This window comes from Lissotriton vulgaris, chromosome 7 (assembly GCF_964263255.1).
Source record: "Lissotriton vulgaris chromosome 7, aLisVul1.2, whole genome shotgun sequence".
Taxonomy (NCBI): domain Eukaryota; kingdom Metazoa; phylum Chordata; class Amphibia; order Caudata; family Salamandridae; genus Lissotriton; species Lissotriton vulgaris.
Genome location: NC_141695.1, coordinates 1,746,277,715 through 1,746,295,209, shown reverse-complemented (window position 1 = coordinate 1,746,295,209; position 17,495 = coordinate 1,746,277,715). Strand labels below are relative to the sequence as shown.

The 17,495-nt window shown below is 45.8% G+C and overlaps 1 protein-coding gene across 1 annotated transcript in view; it reads left to right on the top strand.

The window, feature by feature from the left end:
- GRIK5 (glutamate ionotropic receptor kainate type subunit 5) overlaps nt 1–17,495 on the top strand; it is a 396,169-nt gene that overhangs the window by 366,155 nt on the left and 12,519 nt on the right. The window contains exons 17-18 of the mRNA XM_086929097.1: nt 1,359–1,487; nt 13,047–13,168. Of these exons, the coding sequence (XP_086785223.1) occupies nt 1,359–1,487; nt 13,047–13,168 (251 nt within the window). The remainder of the gene's footprint in view (nt 1–1,358; nt 1,488–13,046; nt 13,169–17,495) is intronic.

Here is a 17,495-nt window from a genome sequence, read left to right as displayed (position 1 = left end):
AGGGAAGAGTCATCATGACTGTGAGGAACCTAGTGGAAGAGAAGCAAGGGTGGTGCATGTACTGTGCAGGGAAACTCAAGAGAAGAGTCCCCATGACTGTGAGGAACCTAGCGGAGAAGCAAGGGTGGTGCATGTACTGTGCAGGGATCTAAAGAGAAGAGCCGCCATGACTGTGAGGAACCTAGCGGAGAAGCAAGGGTTGTGCATGTACTGTGCAGGGGAACTCAAGAGAAGAGTCACCATGACTGTGAGGAACTTAGTGGAAGAGAAGCAAGGGTGGTGCATGTACTGTGCAGGGAAACTCAAGAGAAGAGTCACCATGACTGTGAGGAACCTAGCGGAGAAGCAAGGGTGGGGCATGTACTGTGCAGGGAAACTCAAGAGAAGAGCCGCCGTGACTGTGAGGAACCTAGATGGAATACTCTGTCACAGATGTGACAGATATCCTGTCTACCTTATTATAAGTGGCATAGGATATAATGCACTGTAATATGGTGGACGGAGTATCCGTCAGGTTTATGAAAGAGCATCTCATTCACCCACATCAAAACCTGGCCCATAGTCTGATCCTGCTAAGTAAAGCTCTTCTATGTTGCTTTTATCTTCTCCTCTTAACCACCACCATCCATCTCTCTACTCGTTTGTCATCCCCTCCCCTCCACCTTTACCCTTCCGTATTCCCATCCCACTCCTACCTTTGTTCCGTCCCCTCCTCTCCCACCCTCCACTTTCAATCCCTTACCCACTCACATTCCATCTCTCCCTCTTTGCCTCTGCCTCTTCCCCTTCTTTATCTCCAATCCTGGCTCTCTTCCCCCTTTACTTACCTGCCTCCCATCCTTCACCCATTCTTTCTATTCTCTGCTGCTTTTGCCTTCCACCTACCCCTCTTCTCACCTTCATTTTTACTTCATTTTTTGTCTCCCACTTTCCTCCCCTTCCCCCACTCTCTCCTGCACAATAAATCCAGGTCTTCCCCAGTCTTCTCTTCACCTCCTCTCTTTGTTTATCTTTAGTTCATTGTAAGACCCCGTGTCATAGTAAATGATCTTTGGAAATCACCTCGGTGTCTGTGCATTATATTAACTGTTGAATAAATTGATAAGAGTGAGATACGAAAGTGAGGGAGAATATATGAGTCAGTAGAAAGGTAAAGGAAGTTGGAGCCCTGCACCCCAGTGGTTGTAGGGCACATTCATTGTAGTGGAGAAGAGGGAACTAGGAATTGAATCTGTATCATGAAAGTGGAAGAGTGTGTTGGGGAGTGAAAAGAATGGAGAGAACAGGGTGAGCAAGGATAACCTCTTCAGTGCCAATTCAGCTTGGGCGCTACTGACCTGCTCCTTCTGCCTCCACAGGCTCTCCCTTCCGGGATGAGATCACCCTGGCCATCCTCCAGATGCAGGAGAACAACCGACTGGAGATCCTGAAGCGGAAGTGGTGGGAAGGCGGCAAGTGTCCAAAGGAGGAGGACCATCGGGCCAAAGGTCAGAGTGCGAAGCCGCAAATGCAGCCCGCCCTAAAATAAGATTCCCTTCTCCTCAGCTTCCGCCTATGCCTGACTCCAGACTGTGGACACAATTTAAAAATGTAAACATAGACCTGAAGTCTAAGTTTATTTTTGTGGATTCGGCCCTTAGGCTTCAGGTCTAGACTCAGACTTCAGGTCTAAACATAGATTTCAGGTCTAAGTTTACCTTTGTGGATTCGGCCCTTAGGCCTCAGGTCTAGACTCAGACTTCAGGTCTAAACATAGATTTCAGGTCTAAGTTTACCTTTTTTGGATTCGGCCCTTAGGCCTCAGGTCTAAACTCAGACTTCAGGTCTAAACATAGATTTCAGGTCTAAGTTTACCTTTGTGGATTCGGCCCTTAGGCTTCAGGTCTAGACTCAGACTTCAGGTCTAAACATAGATTTCAGGTCTAAGTTTACCTTTGTGGATTCGGCCCTTAGGCCTCAGGTCTAGACTCAGACTTCAGGTCTAAACATAGATTTCAGGTCTAAGTTTACCTTTGTGGATTCGGCCCTTAGGCTTCAGGTCTGAACTCAGACTTCAGGTCTAAACATAGATTTCAGGTCTAAGTTTACCTTTGTGGATTCGGCCCTTAGGCTTCAGGTCTGAACTCAGACTTCAGGTCTAAACATAGATTTCAGGTCTAAGTTTACCTTTGTGGATTCGGCCCTTAGGCCTCAGGTCTAGACTCAGACTTCAGGTCTAAACATAGATTTCAGGTCTAAGTTTACCTTTGTGGATTCGGCCCTTAGGCCTCAGGTCTAGACTCAGACTTCAGGTCTAAACATAGATTTCAGGTCTAAGTTTACCTTTGTGGATTCGGCCCTTAGGCTTCAGGTCTGAACTCAGACTTCAGGTCTAAACATAGATTTCAGGTCTAAGTTTACCTTTGTGGATTCGGCCCTTAGGCTTCAGGTCTAGACTCAGACTTCAGGTCTAAACAAAGATTTCAGGTCTAAGTTTACCTTTGTGGATTCGGCCCTTAGGCTTCAGGTCTGAACTCAGACTTCAGGTCTAAACATAGATTTCAGGTCTAAGTTTACCTTTGTGGATTCGGCCCTTAGGCTTCAGGTCTAGACTCAGACTTCAGGTCTAAACAAAGATTTCAGGTCTAAGTTTACCTTTGTGGATTCGGCCCTTAGGCTTCAGGTCTAGACTCAGACTTCAGGTCTAAACAAAGATTTCAGGTCTAAGTTTACCTTTGTGGATTCGGCCCTTAGGCTTCAGGTCTGAACTCAGACTTCAGGTCTAAACATAGATTTCAGGTCTAAGTTTACCTTTGTGGATTCGGCCCTTAGGCTTCAGGTCTAGACTCAGACTTCAGGTCTAAACAAAGATTTCAGGTCTAAGTTTACCTTTGTGGATTCGGCCCTTAGGCTTCAGGTCTGAACTCAGACTTCAGGTCTAAACATAGATTTCAGGTCTAAGTTTAATTCTGTGAATCGGGCCCTGGATGTCCATGTAATAGACAGAATGTCTATATTATCCTCCATTTGGTTTTTATTTTGCTTAAAGATATCTGCTAAGGACCCCTGCCTGCCAGAATATGCACAGGGTTTTGAGGGCACATCAGAGCCTCCTCAGTTCTTGAATTCTGCAAGAAACAGAAGGCCTCGCTCTTCACCTAAGCCGCACTATGACTCAGCACATACAACACCCACGTCAGAGCCTGGATACCCTCCCATGTGACTTGCGTGTTACACAAATACACATAACAACATAACAAGCAAAAGGCCACAGGGCCTTCATCTTCATGGACAGAAGAAGTGAGAAGGTCTTTCTGGCTCATTCTTGTGCATTATCAATGGTTTCTGATTATATGTGTTGGATGAGAACTGAGCATAGAATGTTTACTGACAATGTGATAGGCCGCTTGTAGCCACCAGGAGGCTCCTTTAGTACGAGGAACACAAATTGACGGGTCCCTAGTGGCTAGATCTGTTCATGGCCCTTCATTGTTGCAATTACCTGTCACCAGAGGAAGGGGGTTAGTGGGTTCATTGAAGGACATGGGCGCAGGTTGCAATCCTGGCAGATTCTCAGGAAGTTGCACCTTTTTATTCAGAGTTTTGCATCCATCTAAAGTAGGCAGATGAGAAAAGTTCACAATTATATGTAGCTGCAAGTCCCAGCATCAGCACAAAGACAATGTTGGGTCTTGCGTTTATGTTTAAGAGTCTGCGGCAAGCCTGATCTGTAGCCATTCTACATTGCCCATTTTCCAATCCCCCTTTTTCTCTGCTCTCCCATTTCTCCATCCACACTCATCTTCCATCCCTACTTCCCTCTGCTTTTCCATTCATACTTCTCCTCTCCTCTTCCATTCCTACTTCTCTTCTCACCTCCCTCCTATGCTCATATCCACTCGACACTATTTCTCAACTTTCTACCTGCTTCATTTCTTTCGACTCTCACACCTCCTACTATCTAGGATGTTGTCTTCCACTCTCCTCTTTCACTGATCTGGCTTCCTAAATCCTCTTCATCTGCCTGCATAAAGGCACTCATGTCAGTATGTGACGATCCTGTGTCTGGTAGGCACATTCCATGTAAAGTTAATATGTCTAGGCTGTCACTCACAGGCATATGTCTTATCAATACCTTCACCACCCCTCGTTTGTACCAAGCCTGTCCCTCCAAGACACTTGACTCTCTATACAAAGGGATGTATGATGTTACAACGCATACATTCACAATGCATACCATCACAACACAACTTTTACACGCAGGATCCATTACAACGCAAGCCATTACAACGCATGCCATTACAACGTAAGTATAGGTAAGTATATAATTTAATTAATATTATTTAAATGTAATTTAATTACAATTTTTTTAAATAAGGTAATTAAATTAATTTTAATTTTTAATTAATAAAATATAATTTACTATTCTAAATCCAGGGGGTGTAATAGTAGTGTAAGTGTTGGATAGTGTAGGGGTAAAAATTACTATTCTAACTCCAGGGGGGTGTAATAGTAGGGTAAGTGCTGGATAGTGTAGGGGTAAAAAATACTATTCTAACTCCAGGGGGGTGTAATAGTAGGGTAAGTGCTGGATAGTGTAGGGGTAAAAATTGCTATTCTAACTCCAGGGGGTGTAGTAGTAGGGTAAGTGCTGGATAGTGTCGGGGTAAAACTTACTATTCTAACTCCAGGGGGGTGTAATAGTAGGGTAAGTGATGGATAGTGTAGGCATAAAAATTACTATTCTAACTCCAGGGGGTGTAATAGTAGGGTAAGTGATGGATAGTGTAGGGGTAAAAATTACTATTCTAACTCCAGGGGGGTGTAATAGTAGGGTAAGTGCTGGATAGTTTAGGGGTAAAAATTACTATTCTAACTCCAAGGGGGTGTAATAGTAGGGTAAGTGATGGATAGTGTAGGGATAAAAATTACTATTCTAACTCCAGGGGGTGTAATAGTAGGGTAAGTGATGGATAGTGTAGGGGTAAAAATTACTATTCTAACTCCAGGGGGGTGTAATAGTAGGGTAAGTGATGGATAGTGTAGGGGTAAAAATTACTATTCTAACTCCAGGGGGGTGCAACAGTAGGGTAAGTGCTGGATAGTTTAGGGGTAAAAATTACTATTCTAACTCCAGTGGGATGTAATAGTAGGGTAAGTGCTGGATAGTGTAGGGGTAGAAATTACCATTCTAACTCCAGGGGGTTGTAATAGTAGGGTAAGTGTTGGATAGTGTATAATTATTTTAAGAAAATTAATAAAAAAATTGTAATTAAATAAAAATAAAAATAATATTAATACAATTATATACTTACCTATACTTATGTTGTAATGGCATGCGTTGTAATAACATCTGCGTTGTAAAGGCATGCGTTGTAATGGCATGCATTGTAATGGATCCTGTGTTGTAAAAGTTGCGTTGTGATGGAAGTGCGTTGTAAAAGTTGCATTGTGATTGATGTTTCCCATACAAAGTGAAGCGCCCTGTTATCCGATCAACGATCACTGCTCAAGATGGCCTCCACATTGGACGCCTCTTGATGAGGCTCTGGCAAAACTATCTGTTAGAATCTCTCATCTCCATCAGTCTTCCACACAGAATTCACAGCAGGAGCTGAGCTAAACATCTAAACCAGGCCCATAGTTTCCAATCAATGGTAATTCTAACACAATTATAATTGCCAGAGAGAGCCATGGACATGGACGCTCCCTGGTGAGCTCTGAGGCACGAGATCACACCCCATGTAAATCCCTCCTCTGACTCAGGAATATTTCCCAAAAACAACATCTGCACCCACCAATAATGTGGACTAGAGGGCACCTCCCAAATCACCCAGTGGTCACCAAATTCATGGTTACCTGGCATACTTGAGTTAGCCCTCCTCGCGTCTCTCTGCGGGGTCAGCTCTGCACACATCTGAGATCCAGCGACCCCAACAATTGTGTAGACCAGTCTAAGAGTGATCTACTATCGATTGACATCTGACCTCTGTGATCAGCTTCCGGGCCCGAAGGATGTCAGGAGACACGCTCAGATCCAGCACCGCCTGCGCTGCATCCGCTGGTCGATACACCAGTACGGAGAACACGAGGAAAATCTTCTCCACCGGTGATCCCTGTCTCCAGTTTATCCTCTTCAGGCAGCTCTTCCAATGGGAATGCAGGATTTGCATCATGAGTGGGACTTGAAATGTATCCAGATGGGAAGCTATGATCTGATCAGGCTTTACCTGTCCATGCCAATGATGTTCAGTCACTACTCAGATAGACCTTGCCTTGCATACTCTTCACGTATTGTGTGCAACCACTCAGACCGAGATCACGTTCAATTCCTCTCTTAACAGACTGTGAAGAGATGAGGAGACAAGCACGCTCCGCATCTAATCTGACTAGCCTGAGGGCTGCTAGAAGAAACTACAAATTAAACATCTTCAAGCTGAATCTAACCACATCAGGGGGCATATTTACAAGAGAATATCGCCACCAGAATGTCACTTTTAGCAACGTTCTGGTGTCGCTTTGCCCTTCTCCATTTTACAAAACAGCATTAAGCCACTTTTTGTGGCTTGACGCCGCCTTGTAAATGCAGCTCCTTTACAAACATCACTTAGCGTGAAAGGGGCGCCATGCAAGAGCGGGCATTAGAATGGCGAAAAGATGAGAAATACTTTTATTTCTCCTCATTTTTGCTTTTTTATGTGCTCCATTCTGTAGTATACACAGAAAGAGGAAAATGCCTTGGAGGTGACCCTTCCTGCGCATAAACAACCATTAATTAATGGTGATTCCCCACTTCTGTGTGTGCTGCAGAGTGCAGCACACATAGAAGTATAAATCACCATTATGGGTTATTTATGTGGAGGAATTGACACCTTCCTGGCATAAACAATCATTCACTTAAACGTAGGCACCATAGCACTACGGTGCAAGGGTGACTGGGCTGGCACTAGGTAGCTCAATTTAGCGCAAGCACTGGGGAAAACACAGGGGTGCACTGTATTCTTGTGAATACAGCACATCCCTGCATCTTGGAAATGTTGGAGCACTTCCAAATTTGGCGCAGCTCCGTGCTCTGACATTTTCTCCTAAATGTGCAATCATAACTCTGCTTCATGCAGTGCTTAATTTGAGCCAGTGCTTTCTTGTGCTCAGTACCTGCACTTAATAGTTTTCCGGTGCTCGGCACAGGTACCTAATTGTCAACACCATACTCAGAACAGTCCACCACATGGTGGCGCTGCTCATCTAATTTTGAGGTGAGCGCTACAACGGTTGTTTGGGAATGCAATATACATAAAAAAATTGTGAATACCTGCCTCCCCAGCCATTCCCTTAGCTTTGGGGACCTGGAATAATCTGAACTGTCGCATTTACATGCGAGAGAGATGTAGTTGTTTTGGCAGCAATGACAGGGGTAATGGGTGGTGCAAGCTGCATTGGCCTCCTGGGCAGGGCCCTGGATCCATGTCCCCAAAAACCATCCAGAACCTCTCTTCAACATCATTAAACAATCCAATAGCCAGTCATAGCTAGCACATTTTGGGAACTTCTTTGCAGAGAAAGTAGACTCTGTTGACCTTCCACTCTGCCAACATCTGTCAGTCCTGGCAATGACGTGCTGAACTTCAAAGCCCAATGGACCTGGTCACACTTCGATGCAGACTCCGAGGCAATGACGACGGTTATACACTCTTTCCCACCTTTGCGACTCACTGCCCAGGACCTTGAGCAAGGAAATAGCCAAGCTGCTGCTCCTATACTGGGCATCCCTGGTACATTACTCACTGGAGCAAGGTATTTTCCCAGATTGTTTCAAAATTGGCCAGGTCGTCCCCATCCTGATGCAGCCCACAGCTGGCACCAATGGCTCGAACAACTTCCATCTAATTTCAACACTTTCCTTCTTAGGCAAGGTGTTAGGGAGCTGTGTAGCTACTCAACTGTCCCTGCATATCCAGGCAAACATTCTTCTCAATCTTTCTGACAGGACCACTGCACTGAAATACCTCACTGCAAATTGAGTGTGATTCTCTATGCTTCCTTGGTTTAGGGAACTTGTACCTACCTGTGCTTTTGGACCTCTGGATTGTCTTTGATACGTCAACAACCATTCCCTGATTACCATCCTGAAGGAACCGTTGGGTGTCAATGATACAGTCCTAAACTGATTCAGTTCCTATTTGTCAATATAATCACAAATAGATGATATAGGAGGCTCTGTTTCTGGCAAGGCTGACCTAAAGCAAGGGGTTGCCTAGGACTCAGTTCTATCCCCAGCCTTTTAAAACAAAAGCAAAGGTACACCACACATGAATTTCAAAACAAGAAGAACAATTATATGGTCCAAATCCAACACTGATGTTCTTCAAGATTTTCTGTTTATTACAGAAAGTCAGAAAGAGATGTCTTTCTGACCTGGACCTGTTGGAGAAAAGTTGCAGTAACTGATGCCTCAAAATTCGGGAAGCAACTGAATTGAGTGACTTGAAATGCCATGTATTTTCCAGTGAAGCATTCGAACACGAAACCTGAAGAAGTCCTGTATTAGGACGAAACGCCTCGGCGGTATCATTGTGAAAAGCTACATACATTTTTTGTCTTCGCTTTTAAACTATAAAAAATGGATTAAACAGAAAATCTTCAAGAACATTAGTGTTGGATTTGGACCATATAATTGTTCTTCTTGTTTTGAAATTGATGTATGGTGCACCTTTGCTTTTGTTTTAAATTGTTAGGTTCATACAGGAGCTAGCATTGTGACAGTGGGTGCGATTCAGAGTGCACACAGACCCCAGTAAGGACAGAGGGGATAATATTAGCAGAGGTATATCAGGTTAGGTTCTGTTAAACAGAGGGCTCCACTGTCAAGTTCGCTTGTTTACCTATGCCCAGACTTGTTTAATCTCCATCTCAAACCACTTGGAAAGATTCTGAGTAACTCTAGAATTTTCAGTCACCAATATGTGGATGATACTCAGGTCCACTGGGATATTCCTTGCCTGTAGACATCCTTCTACTCAACTCAACAGGGTTCAAAAGTGTGTGGCCAACCATCACTGCAAACTCAACTCAACCAAAAATATGTTTCTTCTAATCTCTTCAAAAAATCCAACCTCCCCGCACAAGAGAGGCTTGAATCCTTCTCACCACGGAACTGTAAACCAGCATTTATACCGGGTGCTAAATTAATTGGGATTTATCCTTGACAATCGTCTTAACCTTCAGAGGCAAATTGTACCAATGGCCAAGGGAAGACACCACCATCCTAGCCTCCTGTGGAACATCAGGTATTTCACTCCTCAGCAGGGCCTGAAAACTGCAGTCAGTCACGGGTACTCTCCAGGCACAACTGTTGGAACTTTCTTCTCTCTGATCTCCCTAAACAACATCTGGCACCCCTAAGAGGAGAGCTTCACACAGCTGCATGCTTTGTGACAGATTACATAAATGTGATAACATTTCTTCTACTCTTCACAACCTACAATGGTGTCCCATTAAAACAAGAGCCCATTATAAGACTGCCAGCATCACCCGCAACACCCTCCACAAGGCCACGCCCTCCTACTTTGTTGGAAAACTGAAAATATCTGGAGCTCAACAGGGACTGACCAGCTCTTCACACAGCTTTAAAAGTATCTCAAAATCCTCCTGACTGTGGGACACTTTGGAGGAAACTATGGTCTATTCTCCACATCCCCTTTTTGATCTTTCCAATGGATCTATATATATTCCGCCTAACCTTTCTCTCTTTATTCCATCTGCTGGGTTCATGTGCATTTTATGTAATTTATCCGTTATTTTTATGTCGATTGTTATCTATATTCTTCGTCTTGTTCTCTTGTAAAGCACTTGGATGCCCTAAGTTTGCACTATATAAAGCGGCAAAAATAAAAAAATAATTAAACACTTCAATTTGTGTTGGTGTTTGCAGATGCTGGGTAAAATAACTTATTTTTGAAAAATAGGACTACTTTGTTTTGTTATGTTATGTTAAGTATATTTATATATTGTGCTAATCACCCTTGAGGGTAATCTAGGCACTTTATTATAAGTTCTGTTCTGAGTCAGAGAAAGCCATGTCAGGACATAGCAAAGGAGGAAAGGGTCTTGGCAAAGGGGGGGCTGAGGCACAGAATGGTGGTTTGGAGCAATATCCGGGGCATCACCAAGCAGACTATTCACTGCCAAGCACAGAGGGTTGGCAAAAGTGGGCACACCTCTCCTTCTAGGTTGGTTTTCCTGGCAATTCTCTTGCCCAAATTGGGGAGCCAGTTGCTGGGGCAGCATCGGCGATCCACCCCCTCCAAGGTGTGCTCCCATGCACCATCTCACCCAGGATGGGCGACCCCCCCTCCCAGGTGTGCTCCTGATGGAAGCAGCGACTCACCTAGGATGGGAGAATCTCCCTCTCCCAGGTGTGCTTCCAGAAGGATGCAGTGACTCGCCTAGGATGGGAGATCCTCCCCCTCCCAGGTGTGCTCCAGGTGGAAGCAGCGACTCACCTAGGATGGGCGATTCCCCCTCTCCCAGGTGTGCTTCCAGGAGGATGCAGTGACTCACATAGGATGGGAGATCCTTCCTCTCCCAGGTGTGCTCCAGGTGGATGGAGTCCCTCACCTAGGATTTGAGATCCTCCCACTCCCAGGTGTAGCTCCAGGCGAAAGCTGTGACTCACCTAGGATTGGAGATCCTCCCCCTCCCAGGTGTGCTCCAGGTGGAAGCAGTGACTCACCTAGGATGGGCGATCCACCCCCTCCCAGGTGTGCTACCACAGGGATGCAGTGACTCAACCAGGGTGGGAGATCCACCCCCTCCCATGTGTGCTCCCGGTGGAAGCAGTGACTCACCTAGGATGGGGGATCCTCCCCTCCCAGGTGTGCTCCAGGTGGATGCAGTGACTCACCTAGGATGGGAGATCCTCCCACTCACAGGTATGCTCCCACAGGAATGCAGTGACTCACCTAGGGTGGGAGATCCACCCCCTCCCATGTGTGCTCCAGGTGGAAGCAGTGACTCACCTAGGATGGGGGATCCTCCCCTCCCAGGTGTGCTCCCACAGGGATGCAGTGACTCACCTAGGATGGGCGATCCCCCCTCTCCCAGGTGTGCTTCCAGGAGGATGAAGTGACTCACCTAGGATGGGAGATCCTTCCTCTCCCAGGTGTGCTCCAGGTGGATGGAGTCACTCACCTAGGATTGGAGATCCTCCCACTCCCAGGTGTGCTCCAGGTGAAAGCAGTGACTCACCTAGGATTGGAGATCCTCCCCCTCCCAGGTGTGCTCCAGGTGGAAGCAGTGACTCACCTAGGATGGGCAATCCACCCCCTCCCAGGTGTGCTCCCACAGGGATGCAGTGACTCACCTAGGGTGGGAGATCCACCCCCTCCCATGTGTGCTCCCGGTGGAAGCAGAGACTCACCTAGGATGGGGGATCCTCCCCTCCCAGGTGTGCTCCAGGTGGATGCAGTGACTCACCTAGGATGGGAGATCCTCCCACTCACAGGTATGCTCCCGGTGGAAGCAGTGACTCACCTAGGATGGGGGACCCTCCCCTCCCAGGTGTGCTCCCACAGGGATACAGTGACTGACCTGGGTGGGAGATCCACCCCCTCCCATGTGTGCTCCCGGTGGAAGCAGTGACTCACCTAGGATGGGGGATCCTCCCCTCCCAGGTGTGCTCCCACAGGGATGCAGTGACTGACCTAGGATGGGAGATCCTCCCACTCCCAGGTGTGCCCCCACAGGGATGCAGTGACTCACTTAGAATGGGAGATCCTCCCCTCCCAGGTGTGCTCCCACAGGGATGCAGTTACTCACCTACGGTGGGCGATCGAACCCCCTCCCCGGTGTGCTTTCAGGAGGATGCAGTGACTCACCTAGGATGGGAGATCCTCCCTCTCCCAGGTGTGCTCCAGGTGGAAGCAGTGACTCACCTAGGATGGGAGATCCTCCCCCTCCCAGGTGTGCTTCCAGGAGGAAGCAGCGACTCACCTAGGATGGGAGATCCTCCCACTCCCAGGTGTGCTCCAGGTGGAAGCAGTGACTCACCTAGGATGGGAGATCCTCCCAGGTGTGCTCCTACAGGGATGCAGTGACTCACCTAGGATGGGGGATCCTCCCCCTCCCAGGTGTGCTCCAGGTGGAAGCAGTGACTCACTAAGGATAGGAGATCCTCCCAGGTGTGCTCCCACAGGGATGCAGTGACTCACCTAGGATGGGGGATCCACCCCCTCCCAGGTGTGCTCCCACAGGGATGCAGTGACTCACCTAGGATGGGAGATCCTCCCCCTCCCAGGTGTGCTCCAGGTGGAAGCAGTGACTCACTAAGGATGGGAGATCCTCCCCCTCCCAGGTGTGCTCCCACAGGGATGCAGTGACTCACTAAGGATGGGAGATCCTCCCCATCCCAGGTGTGCTCCCACAGGGATGCAGTGACTCACCTAGGATGGGAGATCCTCCCTCTCCCAGGTGTGCTCCAGGTGGAAGCAGTGACTCACCTAGGGTGGGAGATCTTCTCCCTCCCAGATGTGCTCCCACAGGGATGCAGTGACTCACTTAGTAAAGCATAGGAAAGGAGTGACGCTCCAGCTGTGGGCCTTTCTTTCCCTCTCAGCCATGCACCAGCACAGATGCAGTACCTCACCTAGTGTGTGCCCCTTTCCCCTCCTACAGGTGCTCCCATAGGGATGCAGTGACTCATCTGTTAATCCAGGCTTCAACTTGCAGGCATTTCAGATGTGGATGCAATCATTCCTCCAGTGTGGTCCATTCTTCTCCTCCCAGGTGTGCTCTCAGAGAAGTGCAGTAAGTGACTTACTGTGGACCTTTCTTAACCTCTCAGCCATGCACCAGTACAGATGCAGTAGCTCACCTAGTGTGTGACATCATTCCCTTCCTAGGTGTGCTCCCACAGAGAATCAACACTCACCTAATATGTGCCAGCCTGCACCTCCCAGAGTTGCTACCAAAGGGATGCAATGGCTCTCAGTAGATTGTGAACATCATGTGTCCTCTGATTATGACTTTGACCATCTCCTAAATCCTCTCTTCTCTTTTCATTCTTTCAGGTCTGGGCATGGAGAACATTGGTGGTATTTTCGTCGTCCTCATCTGCGGGCTCATCATTGCGGTCTTCGTCGCCATCATGGAGTTCGTCTGGTCGACGCGGCGGTCGGCGGAAACTGAAGAGGTAAAAGAGTGAACAGGGTGGAGTGGTGGAGGAAGGAATGAAAATCAAGAGGAAGAAGAGGGAGATGTTGAGAAGAGGAAAATATTGCTAAAGATAGGGAAAGAAAACAAGGACAAGGGGTGAAAGTGAAAAAGATGACATAGATAAAGAGAGGACAAGAAAGAAGCAAACAGTGAATGGGTGAACCAGAAAAGGAAGCACAAACCATAGGAAAGAAATAAACCAGACAGAAGATGAATTTATTTTATTTTATTGTATTTTCTATTTCATATAGGGGGAACTTCGCTCAAGGGCATTAGACCACTTTACATGAGCAACTGATCACTTTACAAAGTTGTTTAAGCATAGGGAAATTGAGTGACTTATAGTGCTAATGTGGCACCTTAAAGAAGCATCTTTACAAAAGAGGCTTTATCAGATTTTTAAAACTTTCGTTTTGTTTTGTTGTCCCTTCATTGTAACCTGAGATCATGTGGAAAGCTTACTTTTCCATGAATGTCTTTGTTTTGTTGAAAGTCTTGAGTTTGAGGTGGAATCCAAAGTCACTATACTATTCAGCCAGGGTGCTTGGTGAATGCCAGTTGACCAGTTGCGTATCACGATATACAGATAGTGCACAAGTCTGACTTTGTTTTAGGATGGGTTTATGTTTGAATGCATCCTCCATCAATTCTAGTCAACAGGATTTATGTCCTAACTTGAATTATGAGTCAGGCACAGACTTTGCAATGACCCTGGGGCCTATTTGTAACACATGAAATATTACTACAGTCGTCCTGCTCATATACTACAACATGCTTTGCACAAACCTATGAACAAAGTCCTTGTCTCCCCATCTTTTCACACGTATGGTTACATTTTAGTAGTAAATGGGGAATACTTACTACAAAAGGGAACAAGCTTAGGAACATGTACCTCATGACAGACACGTCACAGATCCCTATTGTGATATCTCTCTGGGAAGCACAACACAGAAACCATTCTGTGGTGTAAAAAGTAAGAGGTGGTTTATTCTCTGTACTCTGATGATCGCAGTCCCAGGGTGCAATGGTTATATGCGCCTACAATGGGTTGCACAATTCAAACAATGAACAAACGTAAATATCCTTGTTGGTTTTATTGATTTCCTGCTCCTCTGCGTATTACATTTATTGATAAACAACCACAATGTATTCATGGTAATGCAATAAGTTCATTTTTCAATTATATCCATGATCGATTGATCATCATCCATTTGTCATGACAATTTGTCAAATGACTGTCTTTCTCTTATACCTTAACACATTTCTAACCTCCCTGGTCCTTTCTGGGGGAACGCTCTATCTACAATACAAAAAAAAATCAAAACAAAATCTGTATCAAATTTCACTGTACCTATATTGATCAAATCACAAAACAATCTAATATTGTGTCACACATCATCAAAGTAGCACTTATCTTTATCCAAATCTTTTGTTTTTCTTTACTATATACAGTGCTATGGAATTTGACAAGTTATTCAATGGATTCACTTATAGTATTTCCGTTTGGTGCTTACTCACTTGTTATGCTGTACAACATAACATAACAGCATATGATTATAACACCTGCAATCTCTTCCTCTTAACTGTTCAAAACTAATTTGAATAAGCCTTCTATGTCTTCACTAACTGCCATGTGTGCATCCATGGAACCCTTGCTAGCATACTTTACTCTTAAACTATTTGTTGTGCAAAAGTCTATTGCACTTTCCGCCTCAACTGAACATTCATCAAAAGTCAAAATCTCAAGTATTACAATCTTACTGAGTCTAATTCCTGTCAATTTTGATACTGCTGTGAATAAAAGTTACTGTGGAGTCTAGTTTGTGTCTCCTCCAGCGCGTCTCAATGATGCGCATTCCATGTGGTTCACTTGTTTCTTCCATAACATCTCTTAGACAGGTGTCATAATGTGACCGGTCAATACCGCATCACCATAGCGTAGAGGCCATATTGAAATGATGAACGTTATCTCTATGTCCTGCAAAAAAATACTGAGTGTGCATATGAAAAAGTTTTTACCTAGGTACCAAAACAAGAAATGTGTATTAAAAGAAGTATTGAAACAATACCCCTCACACACCAACAGGCCCCTTGGTGTCATGCTTCATCATCGGGGTCTTCGCACCCCGCTAGAGGGATGCGGCGTGCTACGACCAGCGACTGCGCGGGAGCACTAGAGTGGTTGACTATGTGTGGTGTGTGTTGTGTGCATGTGCTGGGGTATTTGGGAGAATGTGAGTGAAGGGTGTGGTGAGGATTAAAAAGACACCTGGCCAGTAGGTTGTGAGAAAAAACTTTATTCGAAAACTCTGGCTGGTGCTATTAAAAAAGGTGCAAGGCGAGGTTAGTAGTCTTGATTATGGACTCTACCTCTGGTGTGCGTCAACATGTTTCGGAACTGAGTGTTCCTTCTTCAGGACGGGTGCACAACTTCCCAACCCTACTCACGTGTTTTTTAATGAAAAATGTTGTTATTTTCTAAACTTTAGAAAAAAGTGAAAATTATTTACAGTGATAAACAAGGCTATAGTGTGCCTACAGCGGTTTGACGGGATCATGCGGTTGCATGTCCTGAAAAGAAAAGGAAAAATTTTTGAGTTTGGTTGCCACTCGGGAATGGCTCAAACAAGTGCAGTCACTTGGAGCCCCTAAAGTTTAGAAAATAACAACATTTTTCATTAAAAAACACGTGAGTAGGGTTGGGAAGTTGTGCACCCGTCCTGAAGAAGGAACACTGAGTTCCGAAACATGTTGACGCACACCAGAGGTAGAGTCCATAATCAAGACTACTAACCTCGCCTTGCACCTTTTTTAATAGCACCAGCCAGAGTTTTCGAATAAAGTTTTTTCTCACAACCTACTGGCCAGGTGTCTTTTTAATCCTCACCACACCCTTCACTCACATTCTCCCAAATACCCCAGCACATGCACACAACACACACCACACATAGTCAACCACTCTAGTGCTCCCGCGCAGTCGCTGGTCGTAGCACGCCGCATCCCTCTAGCGGGGTGCGAAGACCCCGATGATGAAGCATGACACCAAGGGGCCTGTTGGTGTGTGAGGGGTATTTAACACAACACTGGGTGTCCCCCACCTCTGAGGTGTACACTCTGAGTAGGATTCTTCTTGTTTAATTATCAGTGCCCGTGGAGTGAGAATCCTATCTCAATACTCTACCTCCCTCTGTTGATACTTGTTGTTCTAGGCAGCGCAGAGCTGCGGGAGTCCTTTTGCTCCGACAACACTGAACACACACATAAAAGACACACACCATATTCAATAGAAGCCAGCGGTCCAACTCCTTTCTCAGAAATGGAGGACGAGCATGGCCTTACCTTTCCTGAGGATGAAATTGATAAAATCCTATCGGACTCTAACCTCTTCGAAGGTTTGAGTAACCAAGAAACTGGTCCAAACACTAACGACTGGAACGAACTATTGAACTTGAGACGCAGCCAAATAAAAGCTGCCCTCCACGGCCTTTTCAAGACCGAGTACCTTCGCAACAAAATGGCTCCACCAGGACTAATTGTGAAAAACAAACCCTTCATTTTTCAAAATGACATGGTTTTTAAAAAAGAATGGTCCCTGATTTCCTGGCACTGCTCGAGGGACTGGTTGGTACTTATAGTAAAAACTGCCGCAAGGATAACACATGAACTGAAAATTGAAATCAATAAGATTGAGGTCCAACTCAACACGTACATAAGCACAGAGGAACTGAAAACAAGACTGGATGAATTGAACCAGCAGATGACAGAATTCGAATGTACTTTGAAACAAAGCAAAACAAACAAATTGGCTAAAGATGTAGCCAAATTCACTCCAGAGACCCCATATCCATATACCAAAGTGGACTATGTCTCCAGAAACACAAACAGCGATGCAGAAAGCGACGTCTCAGACAATAGCTCGTCAGGATCAAACTCGAGTGGCAACAAAGGATCGAGACAAAGACGTGGTGGATGGAGACAACGCAGACAACAATTCCCAAAACAAAGGGGATGGAGAGGTTACCAACCTCAAAATCAGTATCCACAATATATGGGCCCCCCTCAATTCAACCCATACCAGTTTGGACCAACCCCAATGGCAATGAACTACCCACAGTGGAACCAAGAATATAATGAAGGTTTCTATGGCCAACAACAGGCTTTTGGAGGACAACAGCAGCCTTTTTTAGGCACACGCCAGATAACACGAGGAAGAAACCGGAAAGGCAACAACGTGGCATGGCAGGACCAGGAACAGCCCAACACACGAACAACCAGGAGCATGACCGGGTCCCTCCCCAACCAGC